General features: G+C 44.0%; 7 protein-coding genes across 7 annotated transcripts in view; 2 read left to right on the top strand and 5 right to left on the bottom strand.

The window, feature by feature from the left end:
• Nucleotides 1–1,598: 1,598 nt before the first annotated feature.
• LOC131270326 (SET and MYND domain-containing protein 4-like) lies at nt 1,599–2,978 on the bottom strand. Its single transcript, XM_058272413.1, has one exon. It carries the CDS (start codon nt 2,976–2,978, stop codon nt 1,599–1,601), a length of 1,380 nt encoding a protein of 459 aa, XP_058128396.1.
• A 1,204-nt stretch (nt 2,979–4,182) lies between these two features.
• On the bottom strand, nt 4,183–6,498 carry LOC131272514 (SET and MYND domain-containing protein 4). The gene is made up of 2 exons (XM_058274270.1): nt 4,919–6,498; nt 4,183–4,837 (listed from the first exon to the last, which is right to left on the bottom strand). Exons 1-2 carry the CDS (start codon nt 6,370–6,372, stop codon nt 4,477–4,479), a joined length of 1,815 nt encoding a protein of 604 aa, XP_058130253.1. The 5' UTR covers nt 6,373–6,498; the 3' UTR covers nt 4,183–4,476.
• Nucleotides 6,499–7,065: 567 nt separating this feature from the next.
• LOC131270310 (protein OSCP1) lies at nt 7,066–9,103 on the top strand. The gene is made up of 2 exons (XM_058272412.1): nt 7,066–7,174; nt 8,121–9,103. Exons 1-2 carry the CDS (start codon nt 7,066–7,068, stop codon nt 9,101–9,103), a joined length of 1,092 nt encoding a protein of 363 aa, XP_058128395.1.
• Nucleotides 7,295–7,999, bottom strand: LOC131258511 (U6 snRNA-associated Sm-like protein LSm8). Its single transcript, XM_058259839.1, has 2 exons — nt 7,891–7,999; nt 7,295–7,824 (listed from the first exon to the last, which is right to left on the bottom strand). Exon 2 carries the CDS (start codon nt 7,802–7,804, stop codon nt 7,517–7,519), a length of 288 nt encoding a protein of 95 aa, XP_058115822.1. The 5' UTR covers nt 7,805–7,824; nt 7,891–7,999; the 3' UTR covers nt 7,295–7,516.
• A 644-nt stretch (nt 9,104–9,747) lies between the features above and the next one.
• Nucleotides 9,748–12,207, top strand: LOC131272621 (myeloid leukemia factor). Its single transcript, XM_058274435.1, has 4 exons — nt 9,748–9,867; nt 10,064–10,627; nt 10,967–11,290; nt 11,542–12,207. The coding sequence occupies exons 1-4, from the start codon at nt 9,818–9,820 to the stop codon at nt 11,627–11,629; spliced, it is 1,026 nt and encodes a 341-aa protein (XP_058130418.1). The 5' UTR covers nt 9,748–9,817; the 3' UTR covers nt 11,630–12,207.
• Nucleotides 12,208–12,681: 474 nt separating this feature from the next.
• Nucleotides 12,682–14,685, bottom strand: LOC131272622 (mitochondrial uncoupling protein Bmcp). The gene is made up of 5 exons (XM_058274436.1): nt 14,276–14,685; nt 13,978–14,125; nt 13,492–13,908; nt 13,360–13,420; nt 12,682–13,281 (listed from the first exon to the last, which is right to left on the bottom strand). The coding sequence occupies exons 1-5, from the start codon at nt 14,340–14,342 to the stop codon at nt 13,042–13,044; spliced, it is 933 nt and encodes a 310-aa protein (XP_058130419.1). The 5' UTR covers nt 14,343–14,685; the 3' UTR covers nt 12,682–13,041.
• Nucleotides 14,686–15,149: 464 nt separating this feature from the next.
• The window catches only part of LOC131260833 (cAMP-dependent protein kinase catalytic subunit PRKX), a 32,066-nt gene continuing 28,539 nt past the window's right edge, over nt 15,150–18,676 (bottom strand). The window contains exons 3-7 of the mRNA XM_058262666.1: nt 17,217–17,385; nt 16,793–17,148; nt 16,356–16,537; nt 16,197–16,274; nt 15,150–16,112 (exon numbers count right to left, since the gene is read on the bottom strand). Coding sequence (XP_058118649.1) covers nt 15,978–16,112; nt 16,197–16,274; nt 16,356–16,537; nt 16,793–17,148; nt 17,217–17,385 — 920 coding nt within the window. The 3' untranslated portion in view covers nt 15,150–15,977. The remainder of the gene's footprint in view (nt 16,113–16,196; nt 16,275–16,355; nt 16,538–16,792; nt 17,149–17,216; nt 17,386–18,676) is intronic.

Genomic DNA, 18,676 nt, shown 5'->3' with positions numbered 1-18,676 from the left:
GAATTAATTTTTAATAAATTGATTAGAACTAAAAATTTTCAAACATTATCATTTTGAACTGCAAATAACTTATGTTGTGTAAGCGACATTTTTATACGACCGACCTGCTTCCATCTTGTCACGACATTGGGTGGTGGAAAAAATGGCGCCGCGTGACCTTAAGATCACCAGCGGCTTCCGGTTTCTGTCGGCCTGGTTCATATACCAACAAGACCAGCATATACATATTTCGTCTGCATCGTAAGGATTATAGCCCATTTTTTTAAAAGATCACCAAAACCTAAGTGTTCCGTCCGATGATGTCCATGTCATACTTATAACGAAAATTTTTGAAAAGATCTCTCAGACATGACGATGCGAAATACGAACGGGCTCGACAACATGTTGGATACAGTCGAACGGAAGCGTCAATTTGATGCCATCTCCGTTCTTGCGGAAGTATCAACAGCATGATGAGGGTAGGCGAGGCTTCTTTTAGTTTCCCCATTCCTGGAGGATCTAAGAGATATCGTCTTTTTTCGGGGCAGAATGTCACCCGAAACTGTTTTCCGGTGAAATCTGTAGACACGTTTGTTTAAAACAGACCATCAGGATTCAAAAATGCAACATCGGATCCTCCGCATAAATGATAACAATAACATTTTATTGTTTCAGACGCAATAGGCTTCAGTCAAGCTGTCTCGACAGGAACCAATCCGCAGACGAAAATAAACACGATGACTCAACCATAGCCCCCCCTAACGTCTGCGTGTTTTTATAAATCTTGCTAGAATCCTCCACGTGGTAAATGCTTGTATCGTCGTCTCAAGGTTCAAAGATCTTCACTCAAGGTATTGTAGTTTTCCATTCGATCGATCCAAGAAATACATATATTATATACTGTTGTTCTCGTTATGTCTCATGTTGCCCCATGCCCGAAGGTTTGCAATAAAATTCGCGAGCCGGCTGCAGCTGCGGAGCGAAAATTCGTTACGGGCATCGGTGCAGTTGGAGATGAAGTCATTCTTCGCGGGGCGGAGAATGTGCAGCGCAGTGTAGGGAGTGTGACGGCAGGGTACGAAAGGATGATTCCAGGGATGGTGGGGTGAGGGGGGCGGGGGGTCGATTGAGGACACGGCTTTCCAGTACCTTACAGAAAGAAATGTACTGTGAGATGCTTCTGTGATTTAGATATAGGAAGTGAAGGGCCAGAAAGGCCTCTGGAAAAGTTGGTAGATTTGAAAAAATACAATTCGTATGATCGTTCATTGAATAATTTCTTTATTGTCACAAAATACCGTTTGAACCGGAATGTCTCTTAACCTAACTGTACAATACCAATATGGAAGAAAATGATGAACCACTCGTGTTCAATTTTTATCGTTTCGTAAATGTATAGTTATGGAACAAAATGGATTGTAATTATGATGTTTAAATATTTTAAAATAAATTACTAACTTAGTAGTTGTTGCGCGACACCAAGCGACCTCATCAAGCACTTGTGGCAAGTGCAACGGAACCGATACCGGACCCAAGGAAAGTTGACGCTGTGAGACGGTAATAAAAATCGAAACAACAATTTCAACGGTTATATCGTTAGAAGCTGAACCTAGCACAACCTACCAATAGTTGATGTTAAGCATCGTATTCCGTGGAATGTCGTTGTTAGCCGCAAAAAGTATGGCCCCGGTCGATGGCTCGAGAGTGTAGTGAACATTTGGAACGCAGGAATGATTGAACAGACTCCCGTTGGCCAGCAGAACCGCCGCAAAAGGCTTCGAGTTGGTGCGACAGTTGGTTGCTTGTTCCGGATCTTCCACCGAGCGCCACAGGTACAGCGTGTTGACGCGCGCAATTTGCAAATGATGTACGAGGTGCTCGGCCACGACCATCTGCAACGTGTAGTCGTTCTTCGTTTGGTAGATGCGCTCTATTTCCGGACCGAGAAGTTTGGCCAATCCAATTGCTTTGGCGCCATCGCGAAACAATCCGCGCGCTTTCAAGCGATTCCGATTGGTTGACAGATTGTTGATCATGCCGTAAGCCATGCGTGGGTCCGAATTGAATCCTAGTGGCACGTTGTAGTTGTAGCCTCCACGGTTCGCGGACAAAACGCCCAACTGCTCCATGCTTCCATTGCACAGTCGAATGGCGCGGAGGGTAAGACGAGCGCCAAGCTGTTCCAGAAAGGTATAGTGTGAACGCAGGATACCAATGAACGAACATTCGAGTGCGTGATATTCTTCGAAGGCGCGCATGCAGCATGTGAGGGTACAGTAGAGGGCTTGTGAACAGCCGCCGCACGGTATCAGCGCGAACGGTAGGTAGACGAGACAGTAGTCGCAGCGCAAGAGATTGTCCGCAGTGAGCAGGCGAACGAATGGCCACTCTCGGGTTACGAGCTCCCCCCTCGAAAGGGACCGTCTAGCAAGAAGATGTCGTCCGCTAAGAGGATTCTCAGCCATATAGGCCTCAGAGTAGCACAACGGTGGGTTAATTCGATTTCCTATTGACGGATAAAACATTCCTTTGGCTCGACCGTACGCCTCCAGATACAGTTCTTTCACACTATCCACCAGCGTCACCGGGATACAGTCTATCGTAATAGCCAACTTCAGGTTAAACATTGCTATCCAATCTTCGCCAAAAGTATACGAAAGTAGCGCCCGTTCGATGAAAGCCTCGACGAGTTGCTCCGTGCCGGGTTCTGTGTACGCAATCTTTTGGTTCAGGCGCTCCAAGTGGCGCATCATAAGCCGGTAGCGATCATCAAGATTCACTGGATCGTCAGTCGTTGACGGAACTGGGTAAGGATAGTTCTCGACTTCCATGTGCTCATAGGAAATCTGAGCCCATACGTTATTCTTCAAACGGCAGAACAAAAAGTTGACTATTGGTGTGATAAACCCATAGGAGTCCAGAACATGGGGCGCAAATCGGTGCACGTGTTTCACCAAACTTTCATCACTGTAGTAAAAACTGTTAGCACTTTGCTCCATTTTCACACTGAACTATTCGTTTAAATTATTCTCAAAAACCGTCACACTTTTGGCAAAAAAAATCTCAACAGGAGCCACGCTCGAAAAACACTTCAAAACCGTTGACGGTATGCAACTGTTTTTTTTGCGTATAAAACTGCCTCTTCCCGAAACACCGGAAACAAGAACTCGACGTTTATGATCGCGATCGCCCCACTGGGCACGTGATGCTGTCCCTGCAAGAGTTTCGCTAATACTGCGGGACATTCTCCACCGCGGTTGTTTCAAGATGCCAATAATACATAAACTTTCTTAGCAATGTGAGAAAGCAGTTGTGTCGTCTCCAGCAAGACAGAGTGAAACGGCCTTATGTAAAAATGATGCAACTAACGATCTTCACCAGAAGCATCAAACTTGAATTTGCAGCGCTTTCAAAATATATCTTCTTGGCCGAGCGTGCATCGTCTATGGGGCTGCTCGTACTGTTGGAAGGGTCGTGTGTTCGAATCCCTTTGCTTTGATCATTCATTCTTAGAATTATCAACCGCGGTCTAGTAATAAATAAGGGAATGGAATAGTAAGTAGTGTTAAGTACAGTGCCTCCAGTATTTATGAATTTTGAAAGATTCCAACCAACACGCCACACACAAAAGCGAACAAAAACGTGTGTGTTTAAGACAAATTTACTTTTGCTTCGAAGGAAAAAGGGTATCCGAATATTAACGGTCCGCACAACGTTTCAAATACTCGGAGGTCCCAATTTAACGAATTAATGTGTATCACCTATTGCATACATTCAGGTATACCGTAGCACAAGATCTGTAGCCACGACATAGAAAAACGAAGGCCGGTTTAGTTTGAATCTTTGATTTTATACAATTTCAACATGAAAATCATACTACTGATGATGGTAGAAGGGTAAATGGAGCCCCCCGATGATCGGCGATTGATCGAGTTTGTTATACAAAAATACATCAATTGAATGATATTCTATGCTAGAAGCATCAAACTGCAAGTTGCACTATTTTCAAAATATGCTTTCTTAGCCTTGCGTGAAACGCATTTTCTGCAACTGCTCAGGTCGTGTGTTCAAATCGGACCATGGCCGTTTTTTTCTCACCCTGTAACTCTAAACAATGTGACCGAATAGTGTAATAATGTAGTGTAGAGAGGATGAATGCTTCCGATACTGCTTTCTTTCTTTACAACAAATTCTTGATTGTTTAGATATTTCAATAACTTTATTGGCTACTTGGCTACTTCACAAGAATAACAACGATAAAGTTAAATTCAACTTCATGAGATAGTAAAAAATAAACTATTGAATATATTCAACGCATTGCAGTAGCATCATCACATAAACGCAATATCAACAGATACTTTTCACTCGCTTTCCAAAATCCAGTTCGATTGATTTTAGATATCTTTGCCGTTTAATAATGCTAGAAAGTAAATTGTAAGATAAATAAAAAAAAAATGTTGTCCGCCGTTACAAAGATCAGTACGTAGGCGATAAGGTTCAGGGATTGCAATATTTCCAATACTGGGCACTATTGGAAGTTTCCATGAACAATATTTGAAACGAACGCAAAAAAAGTTCCTGGCAAGAGCTTACTTCGTACCGCGGATACTGATGGCCGATATTGTTTAAGTACTGACTTAGCTTTGGCAAAAGTTCGGCAGCTATCTTCGGCTGATGCAGCACTAGTTGAGCGTGTATATCAGCAGCGTCAATCAGACCATGTCGAAAATCACTTATTGAAGGTAGTTCGTTATACAAGGGGTAATTGTTAACACATGCTTCACAGTTGCAGAGAAATTTATACTGCGTCAACAGTTTGGCACGTCTTTCCCGAACTGGCATCAGGCTGTGATGTTGTCTGGAATGAGGAAATTGTGAAAAGTAAGTGTTAAAATCAGGGAAAACCCTATCATGACATGTTAGATGGAACATGTCTTACCCGTAGTTATCGTAGAGCTGTCCTCCTTTACTAATTGGGCGAGAGATAACAACAGCGCAGCGTCCATCGTGCAATGTTACACGTGTTAGGTTTGGCGCACAAGAATGGTTAATCATACTTAACAGAGGAAAGCAGGCGGAAGCATAATTCATGATTTCGTACAACTTTTCTTCCGGTTGATAATCCATGTAGTACTGAGAATGCATATTCATCGGCGTCGTTTGCAGGTGCTTCAGAAGAAGCTCCATTATGAGAGATGAAATATCCGGATCACTATTGCACTCCGGCCCCAACTTGGAACGTTCAACTAACAGATCATAGATGATAATCGCGAAAAATGTCCTGTGTGCGAGATCTTTAGGATCGCGTTTTTCGTAATTGGTTATCAACACATGGACAGTCTCGTATACCTCCCTCGGGGTGGCTTTTGTCCAGTCCATTGTAAACCCATCTACTTTCGATTCGTCCATATCTTGCAGGTGTTTTCTCATGTCACGCAAATTGTGGTTGAACGATGCGATCCCTGTGGTTACCGTGCGCATGGCCATCATGGGAATTTTCGTGAAAATACGCCACATATCGCGTATTACTCCACACTCGTACAGATGATAGCGCTGATAGGCTTGCGTCATGCATTCCTCCGAACAGTACATGGCCACCGTGCACCCTTCGCACGGGATGAGATTGAATATTCTTTCCTGATGGCAAAAATCGCAACGTATCAGCCGATACACATCAAGCAGTAAGGTGCAGTAGGGTTTTTCTATAATAACTACATCACCAGCCTTCAGATCTCTGGTAGTGGCAACAAATCGCCCAAATTCATCACTGGTCTGCAGTTCTAAGCAGTTAGCAGCATGTGGCACCAAATGGCTCCCCTCATAGCTTAAGGATAACTTTTTAGGCGCATCTACGTTGGCCTTAGAACCCCCTGTGTTCTTTTTGCCTCTAGCGACATCTTCCAACGCATCCTCGGCAGCCGTTTCCCGTTTGTTCAGCTTCTCTATTAATCGGGCAGGATAGTTTGATTCGCGAGCCAGGCGTATGTTGTCCAGACATTCTTGATATTGATGAAGCTCGTAGCAAACAGCTGACCGGTTAGCATACGCTAGAGCTCTAGCTTCAGATCCCTTTGCGGAGAATGAAATGCTTTCATTGTATCGTTTTACGGCCTCGATGTATCTCTTCACTTTCGGATGGAACAAAGCGTTCCCCATGGCACGTGCATGATCCGCCTTAACGTTGTCTTTCACATCTGGGCTTAATTTGAGTTTAAGGCGGCACTCGGTTAAATGTGTGGTTGTAATTTCTTCTCGGAACAGCTTTAGTGCCTCGCAAAGTATGTTGGGTAGATTTTTGGTAGCTTCCTTCTCCGTTGCGGTATCGACAACCCTTTCCCATACTTCCTCGAACAGTTCCCAGGCGCCAAACTTTTCTTCTAGCGAATCACACATGACGAATACAACTGTATTTGCGTTCCAGAGTCAATTAAATACACTATAAAGTTGAGCACGTGCAAAATTTAACTACAACTGAATCTGAACCCTGAAGACAGGCAAAATATTTGACCATTTACGGTAATCCTCGATCGTCGGCGAAGAATTTGGACTGGTGATCGAATGACAGCACGTTGTTTTGGTCGCACTTCCCATTGGCTGGCCGAGCTGAAACTAACCAAAACGACCGTTGCAACGGAATCGAACATCATATTGTGGACGGGGAAATTATGCTTCGAATGTTTCGCGGAGTGCATAAAAATTAAAACCGATCGCTTAAGTCATACATGAAACTTAAACTTTTAAACTGTTGCCCGTACCGATACAGCTGAATAAAAGTAAACATGTCCCTTGATTCCAATACACCATTCGATACCAACTTTACCTTTTTTCAACCTACCATCAACAACACTGTGTACTAGATACTGTACGCTCGTAACCATGGAGACACGGTTGCCAACAAAACGTACAGCAACCGATGCAAAAACAGAAATATCATAGCGGCTGGCAAGCAATTTTAACCTGGTTTCTCGAATACTACGGAAACATTCGGTATCAGTACAGTACTGACCTTTGCTATCTGTACAGGTTATTTTGTGGATATAGGTTGTGCATGCGTGCCTCTTTCGTTGAGCGTTTACCCCTAGCATAATGTCTGTGACTAACATTTTAATCATTTTAAACTTGGGTTGTGAGATGTTGTATGTGATTGATCAACGACTTAAGGCGCAGTCCATTCCGCTGGATAAATCCGCACAAGGTAAGTTGGGTATAACATGCGGAATCTCCCTCATTTGCAGTTTTTCGATTGATTGGCGGGTGCTACGTTTGCGACACGGCCCGCTCTAGCGTTCCATCACGAGAATAAGGACAATCGATATAATGTTTAGCGTATTTTTTTTATTTTACACTTCAAGAAAAGAGCCCCATTTCGTATTTTGCGCTGAGAGTATCTTGCATTTCTTTGCGGTAAACCGGTACCATACATTTTTTGTCGTATTAAAATAAGCTTAATTTCTTCATACTTCCCTTTTTGTTCACACAACCATGTTAATCGCATGAACTAGAGCTAAGTTCAACATGGTATGTGCAATCCTTTTTGTTAGTGCACTACAGGTTCTAGAGGCATACCGCGTATGGTGGTAAAATCTAGTTTGCTGTCTATGCTTTCGTCTAACTGTCCAATTATGGCAACATTATCACCGCGGATGATATGCAATCCAAGGACAACTTGCTCGATGCCAGCAGTCATAGAATAAACGCGCTCGTGAGACTCATCCAGGATTATATTCACGGTCTGATCGAAGCCTTTGAGCGTGCCGACAAAGTTGCGGCCATCGGCGGTAATAATGGATACCGTATTGTTAACATACGATTCAAGTCCGGACATCGTTGACGATCTGTGCAAGGCTAAAGAATAGAAAAGAGTACCAACATAATGCCACATTCACACGCTAAGAACTAATTATTATTTACCAAATAACCACCGGTGCTTCGGATAAAGTATGTTGCGAGTTGTGTTTGTTTGGTTTTTAAGACTGGCAGGTATCAAAGATAACTAGTTTTTTCAGGTCGATCCATTTGACCAATATGACGTTTGCTTACTGTTTGTCACTAGTACAGTGTTTGACATTCGAATTCGTTATTTAAAATATTTTAAAATAGAAATAACAAATACGGTTAAATTTGTCTGACTTTTATTTTAGTTCTCCGTGAAATCACCGAGGTACTGTTGGACCCCAAGTTTCTACATTACATTTCAACGGCTTATCAACAAAGTATGTTGACGGTTCAACAAACACGAATCCTACTGACAGACATTGCCTGCTGCTCGCTAATGCGTTTGGATGTGAGCTCCATGGACAAGCTGTGGGATCTCATGGTGATGATATTCAAGTGGCAGATGTTTTTGACCAACAAAAATGCTCAAATGCTACTGGATCTAACATTTCGCCATCTGGACGGGATTGGGCGTTTGATTCCGGAGATGCGTAAGCAAATTTTGATTGATAACGTGAAAAAAACTCTCATTGAACTGTGGGAACCCTTATGCGAAGATGAGCAAATAATCGTGCATCGCAAAGTATGTAAATGGTTAAAGCCATATAACACGAAAATATCTATACTTATCCGCATGGGCCTGCAGAAATCAAACGGAGAATTCGAGCCCGAACCGAAAAACAATATTTTTTATAACTACTACATAAACAACATTGGAGAAAATGTCTATTCTAAAACAGCCAACCTTACCGCGCTACGAACTACTAGTGAATTGAACAATTCGCCCGGTAACTCAGGCACGGATATGATAACTGCTGGACATGAAATTGACACACTGGTCCAACAGTTAAACATTCATCATGATCCGACAAGTACTTCTATTAACCCAATACAGTCTACTCAAGTTTCTCAGTCCTCTTCACTCCATGGAGCTTTGAACGAGATAGTGATCGCAGAAGGAAACAATCACAGTGAATCGTCCCACTCTAGTGTAGAGACCCAAAAATACAAGCATACATCCAATGACGATGAATCGTTGTGCCTAGGTAATGTACAAAACATCCCCCAAGAAAGCAATTTGACAAAATTGATGAAAAAAATTAACTTGGACAAGGAAGATTTCAAGGCAGTTGAGGAAGATACTACTGATACCAATGAACAGCTCCTACAAATGTTTGATCAGAAATAGTACGTTCTACGATAGTTCTAGCAAAATACTTCTCTTAGAAAATTCTTATTTAGTCAGCCCGATTTTTCGATAGTCGGTAGTCTAGTCGATTTCATGTAACTTACCAACGAAACTTATTCAAATAAAATAATGTTTTGCTTTACATACGTGTAATTAAAAACAAAACATCAATAATAATGTTGTGGAAATTCGCATTGCTAAACCTTACAAATCTACATTATCCGTGAAGTGAAGGAATCGTTTCACAGGTTCCAGATATTTCGAGTACATTCGAGTACCTGCGAGTGCTCGAAATCGAGAAATCAATATGGATAGTGGTGGGCAAATCTGCAGCGATTCGAGTCCATTCCACCATTCGGAGATCCAAATCCGAACCTCAATCCATCAAACGCGAGATGATGTAAAATAATTTAAACTGGTCTGAAAATCATTTATCCAATCATTAAACCATACATTTCCGATGTGATTATCACCATTGTATGTAGTTTGTTGATCATGAAAATCAACTAACCTACAAATCGAGTCCTAAACAAATCAAATCCGATTCGAATCCGTCTAGCAATCGAGTGTTCTGGTCTTCCTAATCCCGATTCTGCCAACACTAGGTTCGCTTCGACGTAGACACGAAAATCATACGCTCGTAAAGTTTTTCTCACAAATCGTAGAAAAAATCGCGTTTGTTTGTTGCAAAGGTCGTGTTTATCGTTGGTGAATATGTCTCTTTTCGGAATGATGAATGATCTGGAGGAGGATCCAATTTTCGGGTAAGTAAAATGTGTGTAAATCATTCTGTGGCGCGAGTGCGTAGCAGGAAAAAAAGAGGGCCACTTGGAGCATTTGACAGAGGGACAGCAAATTAAAGCTAAATTTCTCATCATCGTCGAATGATGCACAGTGAGCCTCAAATGACCATGAACCAATGGAGTACATTTCTCGTTCGTTTTCTGCCACATTCAACAGCCATCACATGCGTTCGATGCGCCAGATGAACAACATGCTGAACTCATTATTCTCCGACCCGTTCGGAATGCTCGGTGGTGGAATGGAGGCAATAGCCGCTGGTCCTGCCTTCGGAATGCGCCACAATGCGCTGATGCCAACTATGTTCACACCGCCACCAATGAATCGTTTGCTTAGTATGGGCCCCGTCGATGGTGCATCGTTCTGCAGCAGCAGCGTCATTTCCATGACATCCGGACCGAATGGACCGCAGGTCTATCAGGCTACCTCGAGCACACGCACGGGTCCGGGAGGCATCAAGGAGACGCGCAAAACGGTACAGGACAGCCGCACGGGCACGAAGAAAATGGCCATCGGGCATCACATCGGTGAGCGAGCACACATCATCGAGCGTGAGCAAAATTTGAATACGGGCGTGCAGGAAGAACGCCAAGATTACATCAACCTGGATGACGAGGAAGCGGAAGACTTTGATCGCGAGTTCCAAAATAAGGCGCGTACCGTTTTGAACGGATCCGGTGGTCGCCGTACGGAGCAGTTGGCGCTGCCTTCTAATCAACCGAGGTAAGTATTTCCAACATTCGTAGTATGCCGTAAAATATTGCAATTATACACACGGCTCAGAACACCGAAATCCCGTTTGCAATGCGTGAGGATCAAGTGAAATGCTATCAATCATTACTTTCTTTCAAAAGGCTGGCCATTTCCTATTGGAATCGAATGTATAATAATTTGTTTTCTACACCTTGCTTGGCCAAATGAATCAATGATTTCACCCATTTGATTGTATTAGAGCGTAGTAGACGTAGAATCAAAGGATGCATTGTAAAAAGTATCAAACGGCTATAATGGCACATCGTACAACGCGGTTCCCATACGCGTTGGTTTCTGTCCACCCCGCAGCCAATCGCAGCGAATCCTTTCGATTACCGAAGTGCCGGATAACGGTTGCGAGACATGTGGTAATCCCAGCGACACCCCCACGTGCACAGCCTGCAGCGAAAGGGCCAGTTCCAAACACAACTCTCAGTTGCAACCATCAAAGCAGACGCAACAGAACTCATCAACGCCGGCTGGCGGTCGCAGCGGTGGTAAGCATAGTACCGCAGCCATGGGGTATGCTGACGGAGCCCCAGTCACATCTCGACGGTCCATCCGCTCGCCGGCCTCGTCCCCGTTGAGCATGTCATCGCCATTGAGTGGCCCCAATCATCACATGGCAACAAGGTACTGGAACACATGCAGATTCAAAAGCATCATCTGCCTGTTCAAGCTTCTACGAATTTGCTTTTTTCACCTACTAATAAAGCTTAGCACTTCCGGGCATTATTTTGATAAGAAAATTGCCAACAAGCCATCGATGGAACGAAAACTAACTTCAATAACATTTAGTAGCAGAAGGCTTTCAATTGATAACAATTGGTACAAATTCTATTCCTTCCGAGAAGGTAATGTTATGAATGTTTCCTTCTTTTCAGCGTGCACCTGCACCCGTACTACGCGACCACCAGGAAGTCCCGACCGCTGAAGGGTCCTTCTTCTTCGTCCACTGGGCACCATCAATAATCACCCTCGCTGGGAAATAGCTGAAGCTAGAATGGAGGTTTATTAATATTATTATTCAATCTTAGATTAACATTTGCAACCGATAACTTGGTGCAAAACAGGGACTCAAGGTCGCATCCTAGACCGTTTCCCGCCATTGAAGAATTCTTTTAGCACAAATACTGTACTTTTTCGAGGGAAATCAGGATCGATTCTCTGTTCCACACCGACATACATATTTCCTAGCAGAGTAGGTTGTACCCGTTATCAGCTAATAGAGAAATAGTAAACGATAAAACAAGTTGCTTTGTATATGTTGGGTAAACTCAGATGAAGTCAGATGAAGCTGATAATTGTTTTTTGAATTTTGGTTTTCGATAACGCGCGTCAACCGCAATCACCAAGAAAGACACACATGATGTGTTTATCACAACTCGACCCTGAATCACATCAAATTCGTAAGCGCTACAGACGAAAAATATAAGAGAACTATTATAAGATGGGCAAGAAGGGGAGGATCGTGTACCATTTCAATTTTCTTTCGTAAGATATACTATGTGTGCGTTCTTTTTAAATTTTCTTCAACGTTAGTTAAGTTGTGGTTCAACATAGAAAACCAAATTTTTAAAATATTATATGTACTTTTAAGCGAAAGATAAACAAATAAGATGGCGTGCGTGTGGAAACAAAAATGGAGCCAGAAATGGGTAAAACCAAACATACCCAGAAGGCTCTTAAATGAAAAGCTCCACGAAGAACTAAAGATGCAGTTTATATGTACGATTGCAGTAGAAGACACGATTTGTCTGTGGGCTTGATAAGTTATGAAGTAAATGTTTGAAAGGCTATCGAGACACAGACTACGGGACGGAACGCAGGACCTTAAACAGAGCGTCAACATCATACAGCAGAGAACGATGGGGGTTTCTTCGATGGTTACGGCCAATAAAATGTTGGTTCCGTTGGGGGCGTTGGGCTGTACATCCGACCTGTAGGATGTGATCAACTTAAGAGGATACAAAAATTCGGAAGGAAATTAAAATTGAATAAAATTTGCCAATCACAAGTATGATATCATTTTGTTTCTATTTGCCATTCGTTATTTTATCAATCAAAATTCTGTATTTAGACTACAACAAGTAAGTCACTAGTAGTTGACAAACGGAACGATAGAGTCGATTATTTGTTTTGTGGTGGGTGCTTTATTATACTTTGCCTACTAGTTGTGTAGGCAGGTTAAACTGATTTTAACATAACCTGTTTGATTTACGTGGTCATTTCTTACAAATGCATCACAAATGCCATTTAAATCTCTGGTTCATTGAAGATCATTAAATGTAATCCAAGCTTTGGTTTTGAAGCATGACAATGCATTACCTAAAAGGAGGGAAGGGGGAGAGGGATCGGGGGGTTTGGTGGAGGACCGACTGCACCTAGTAGAACTGCTTCAGTTGTTCGTAGGTTATAAAGAAAATGATGTTCCATGGTCCCATACGCACCCAGGTCGGAATGAAACCTTTGTATAAGGCACGGAAGCCTTCATTCCGGACGGTTTGTACGGCGCAGTCGACGCTTCCCGTGTAAAAGAGCCGATGTGGCGGACTTGTGCCCGTTGTGGCCGGCGAAATGCTATGTTGCAGCTGATGTACGTGACGTTGGTTCATCAAACGGGTCTGAAAAAAACAAAAGTGGGGATATAATGGTTGCTCAGCAGATTCGAGGAACCGAAGATCGACAATCAAAACACCTACTCTTATCACATCGATTGGAGTTGAAGCTACCGCACTTCCTAAGCTAGCAATAAAACTAGATCTGAAATACAAAAACAGAGCGATAGGTCACACTGCTTTCCGCCTCTGCTTCCTCAGTTGCTCGGAACTTACATGAAATGATTCGCTACCTGATCGCCGAACGTTTCCATCAGATGCAGCTTGCAAAAATCGTACACCGGAAGTTCGACGGCCGCTATCACTGCGGCTCGCTGCGCCGTCGGTCCAACGCCACGCCAGAGCCCGCGGACCCCTTCGTGGATGTAGATTTCCCGGAAGCATCGCATGAGTCCAACGTCGCTCGTGCCCTTGCCGTGCACCTGCATGCGCACCTTCAGCACGTCCGTGGGGTTGGCAATGGCGCTGGAGATGGCACCGGCCATCGTGGCACAGGCGGCATTACACCACACACTCTCGTTGCCCGCCTTATCGAGCAGCAAACCCCGGTCCGTGGCCACCTTTTTCAGTGTGTAGTACGTTCCGAATTTGATGGTGCCATAAGTGGCTTGCCTAAGCACTGCAGGCCATATTCTAAAAACAAACGGTCGACGTATATTTCGATTTCAAAGCAGAAAATTCACTTTATGCTGAAATACTTACCCCGAGTACAGAGCTTTTACCCCTTCTTGGCGGGAAATTTTCACGAAGGCATCCACCATGCCCCGGTATCGCAGCTCGGCGTGCGATCGATCAATCTTTTGACCTTGAATTTGCAGCCGAGTTTTTGTTGTATCGATAGGAAACGTTCCTGGAACGGGAAAGGCACGGAAAACTAGATGAAAAATCTATTCCGTTCCAGCGCAGCACGGAATTGTTACATAATGCCATAATGAATGCGTTTGTTTTTGCTCTTCCTTAATCTCTATCTCGTTGCCCACAGCTTCAGCTCATTTCTTACCGAATTCTGCCATTATCGATGCCATCCCGCCGTAAACAAACGGCCGCCAGTCACGTAATTCTCCCATCGTCGGCACGTGTCGGCTTTAGAGCCTCCTTAGCTACAGACGGTGTGTCTTGGCGCAAGACCGCGTGTGGAAAATCGTCAACAACTCCTATTGGCACGGCAAATTTGCACGTGAACTCCTTCAATCAGTGTCCTGTACCGTGTGTGGCACGGCGAGAAAACAGACGGGCAACCGGTGGGTGTTTGGCACACGGTAATGCGGCGCGCCTAGTGCTGCGGATGAAGTTTCCGACGGATTTTCCGAATGTACACTGAGCGAAACATTGTGACTACACTTTTCCGGAGATTCCTTCACGCGATGGACCGTGGAATAACCACCAAGTTGCAACTAATTTGCGGACCAATAGCACAACAAAACAAACTAGTGTTGGCAGATTCAGGATTCGGAAGATTCGAACACTCGACCCCTTGACGGATTCGAATCGGATTTAACACCGGAAGACATTCGCACGATTTTCCGTTATTGTGCTTCAGCGAGGGTTAATTTTGTTGGAACCTCAAATTAATATACTTAATGAATGTTTAAAATTATAAAAAATATAGAATATTTTGACAAACACCCTCAACTATCTTCACTGAAAACTTCAAATCGATCCGACATCTCAATTAAAAGATATTTGGTCTGAAGTACAGAAAAACGGAATCTCCCATACAAAATGTATGGACTACTTGGGTAGTCCGGTTGAACGAATAAGGAGTATCAATCGAAAAAGGGGAAAACAAATTATTTAAATTCCTCTGAAAAATTTCTTTCTTTGGCAAGACGATAAGTAATGAGTTTTTCTAAAAAAAAGTGTCAAAAGTGGTAATAAGATTTTTATTTCAGAAAACACTTCATCAGCAAATGGTGTAGTATATTCAAGGAGTGTAGCATAATGTTCAGGCCTAACGGTATATTTGGATAAGCTATGATGTATCGTGAAAGTTGAACATGCAACTTTTAGTTTAAACACTCTACCATTCTCTACAGCTCTCGAATGGACAAATTTAGGAAATTGAGGTTATACCTTGACTGGTAGGATGGTTTTTTTTGTTGAAATAGACACACATACTTCGGTAGCGTAACATATTGAAAGTTTCCGAGCAATTAGACACTGATTTTCTGAATTTTTACAAAACGGGAACTGCACAATTATGTTTGCATCATTTTTTTGTTTTCTCCTATCACAGTACCATTATGGATTAAAACTTATGCTATAGACTGCAAGCACAAATCATATCCTATCCCTAATCTACTGACCTCCTCCGGCACCATTCAGGGCTCTAGTCTATTTGAAAGCTTTGTTCTTTTTTTTCGCCCACTTCTCGACGAAATAACGGCCACACGAAATATACTATATCATGTTACGTCCTACACGGCAATAGGCTGGTTGCCGTTTTTTAAGAACTAGTTTTATGTACACAATGACTAACGTTTTTTCTTGTGACTCACTGCAAAAACATGAGCATTATTCAGATTTCTAAACTAAATTTAGACTGCACTCTCCAGCGGATTGTTGTTGGATCTTTCCAATAAATACAGTGTATGTCTGACGGGAGGATCGCGTTCGTGGCGGGATGCTTATTATCTACAAAATGGCGGAACGACGACGACGACGACGACGTACGGTTTGAAGATGAATCCAGTCAGAGACCTTCAAAAGTCTTCAAACAGTTGCATCTCGATTTTGTCCAGCGATCGCACCGATTTCCAATCCGTCTCCGGGTAGTCGTCAAAGTTGCTGGTATCGTCCTCTTTTGAATTAAACACGTACGTAGGAACGATGGGAGGCTAAAGCATGGTCAGGGGAGGGGAGAACAATACAATATCATTGAAGTGCAAGATAAAATAATGTGCATAACGTCTTCGTCTTACTTTCAGCTGCTTTCTTATCACAACGTTCCAGTCCAGCTGCTTAAACCAACGGTGTCTTTTGACGTCTTCTGCTCCATTCTAGATAGATATTTCGTAAAAAAAAGAATAATGCGATAAGAATGCCACACCAGGACAGAAAGGGGGGCGTATGAGACAAACCTTCATGTTACCCAGTCGCTTGGTGCGATCCAGTACCAGCAGCTTCTTGACCAGATCCTTGGCAATGGGATCGACGTGTCTAGACCATTCGATCTTTCCGCTGAGAATTTTTTCGTAAATTCCGAACGGATTGTCGTCGTAGAATGGTGGATAGCCGACGACCATCTCGTAGATGAGTACTCCTGCGAGGGAAAAGAGATTGCAGATGGAACGGATTCATTATTCCACGCTCGAAGACAAATAAACAGTCGTATATGATGGACCACAAACGATGGTCATAACATGGCTGTGAGCGCGCGTCTGTGCAGCAACGGATCGAAATACCCGTTGCAAACAAATCCTTGGCCCAACTTGGGAGCCAGAACAACGCCACAATGTTTACAGTTTTCCCCGGTTTTACGATCGCGGGGGGGGGAACGGTCCCCTTCCACACTCACCCAATGCCCACCAGTCTACAGCTTTGTTGTGACCCTTGGACTGGATGATTTCCGGTGCCAGATACTCGGGCGTACCGCACAGCGTCCAGGTGCGGTCCTTGAGCTTCTTGGCGAACCCAAAGTCGGTGATCTTTAGGTGTCCGTCCCGATCGAGCAGCAGGTTTTCCGGTTTCAGATCGCGGTACACGATCGACAGCGAGTGTAGGTACTCCAGCGCCAGGACGATCTCGCAGGCGTAGAAGTTGGCGGTCGCACTGTCGAAACGGCCCGCGTTCCGCAGATAGGAAAACAGTTCGCCACCACTCACGAACTCGAACAGCATGTACAGGCAACAGTCATCTTTGGAGTTCCATCGCCTGCAAGCACAGGAAAAAGAAGGGGTATAAGGACACGATCATCGGAGGATCATTCGAGGGATACTTACATGTTCACAATGAACGGATGGTCGATTTCCTTCAAAATGTTTTTCTCATTCTTTACATGCTCGATTTGCTTCAATCGGATGACGTCGGCCATGGCGAGTATCTTCATGGCCCAGTACTTGTTGGTGATCTTATCCCGGCATAGGCAAACTCGGCCAAACGTTCCCGTTCCTGTGAGTGGTAAAGTTGTTTAGGTGATTTTGAATGACTTTACAATCAAATGAAAATATGTGTTTTGTTCGAAACGGCCTCGAAACTATCGCTACTTCTTCTTCTTCTTCTTCTTGGCGTAACGACCTTGTTGGTCATGCCTGCTCCGTTAAGGGCTTACAAGACTTGTTTCCCTGTTGTACGTGGATAGTCAATCCTCTCGTACAGGGGAGGGTCCGGTCTCGGTTGGGATTCGAACCCACGCCGTCGAGGTGGTGAGCCCCGGCGCTCATGGGCCGATTTTCTAACCGGCGCTACCGCTCGGCTGTCGCGGACCCCCTATCGCTACTAGTTTCCTCTAATTCTTACGCTGTGTTTTATCTCAAAATGGTAAACGCATCCTTGTCGTGCCACTATCCAATCGCAAGAGAGGAAAAAACTTAACCTAGCCTGCTGCGTTGGTCAAAAATTGCACCCTTAAAACGCAGTCAAGAAACGCCTACTCTAACCTACCCGTTACATGTTTAAGAGCCGGAGGAAAATAATGGTTTTCTTACAGTGAAACAAAGTGGATAACAAAATTTTAAACACTTCTTTCTTGAGACGATCGCTAGAATGCTTTGAGTTCATCAGCCCGGAAAATCGACCCCGTTGAACCAGACGGAGAATGAGGATAATCTGACAGAGTCTTCCCATCACAAACCAATCCACCACCACCCCCTCCCCTCACCAGTTCTCCGTACCAGATTGGATTGACAGATGGATTGATAGATTAATGGGTTATTTGTGTGCTCCCCCGCCCTGGTGTGACGCCTTCCATTGCTCCCAGTTTGGATGATGGATATTGTGCACGGTTCGATCTTTCGATGTACACCGATAGAATTTCTCTAGTACATCTTTTCCATTCCCCGAACGACGATCCTTGGGACCTTGGGCACGGATTTCAGCCACGACCAAATGTCGCCAGACCGGCCAGCCCCACCAAAAACAAGGTTGGGGTGGACGAACGCGCGTGAAAGAACATTCGGGGCGGCGTGGAAAGGAGTGTGTTAAATTTCCAATTAGGTACTAATTAAAACACCACACGTTGCCCACGCCGCCCGGCAAATCGACGGCGCGGGGTTTAATTACGGCATCCAACAAGGAGGGGGGGAGGGGGGGCATGTGCGGCTGATTTTAAACATAACCTTGAAAGTGCATCCATCGGCCAGCCAGCATCGGCCGGGATGTGGGACGGTCAAGTATGTATGTTTCGGGGTACATGCCGGCTTGGACCGGGGGGTTTGTTTTGGAAATCCGTATCCCTTACCGA

This window comes from Anopheles coustani, chromosome 3 (genome assembly GCF_943734705.1).
Source record: "Anopheles coustani chromosome 3, idAnoCousDA_361_x.2, whole genome shotgun sequence".
In the NCBI taxonomy this organism is placed as follows: domain Eukaryota; kingdom Metazoa; phylum Arthropoda; class Insecta; order Diptera; family Culicidae; genus Anopheles; species Anopheles coustani.
The sequence above is the reverse complement of the archived record's forward strand: the minus strand, read 5'-3'. Positions and strand labels throughout refer to the sequence as shown.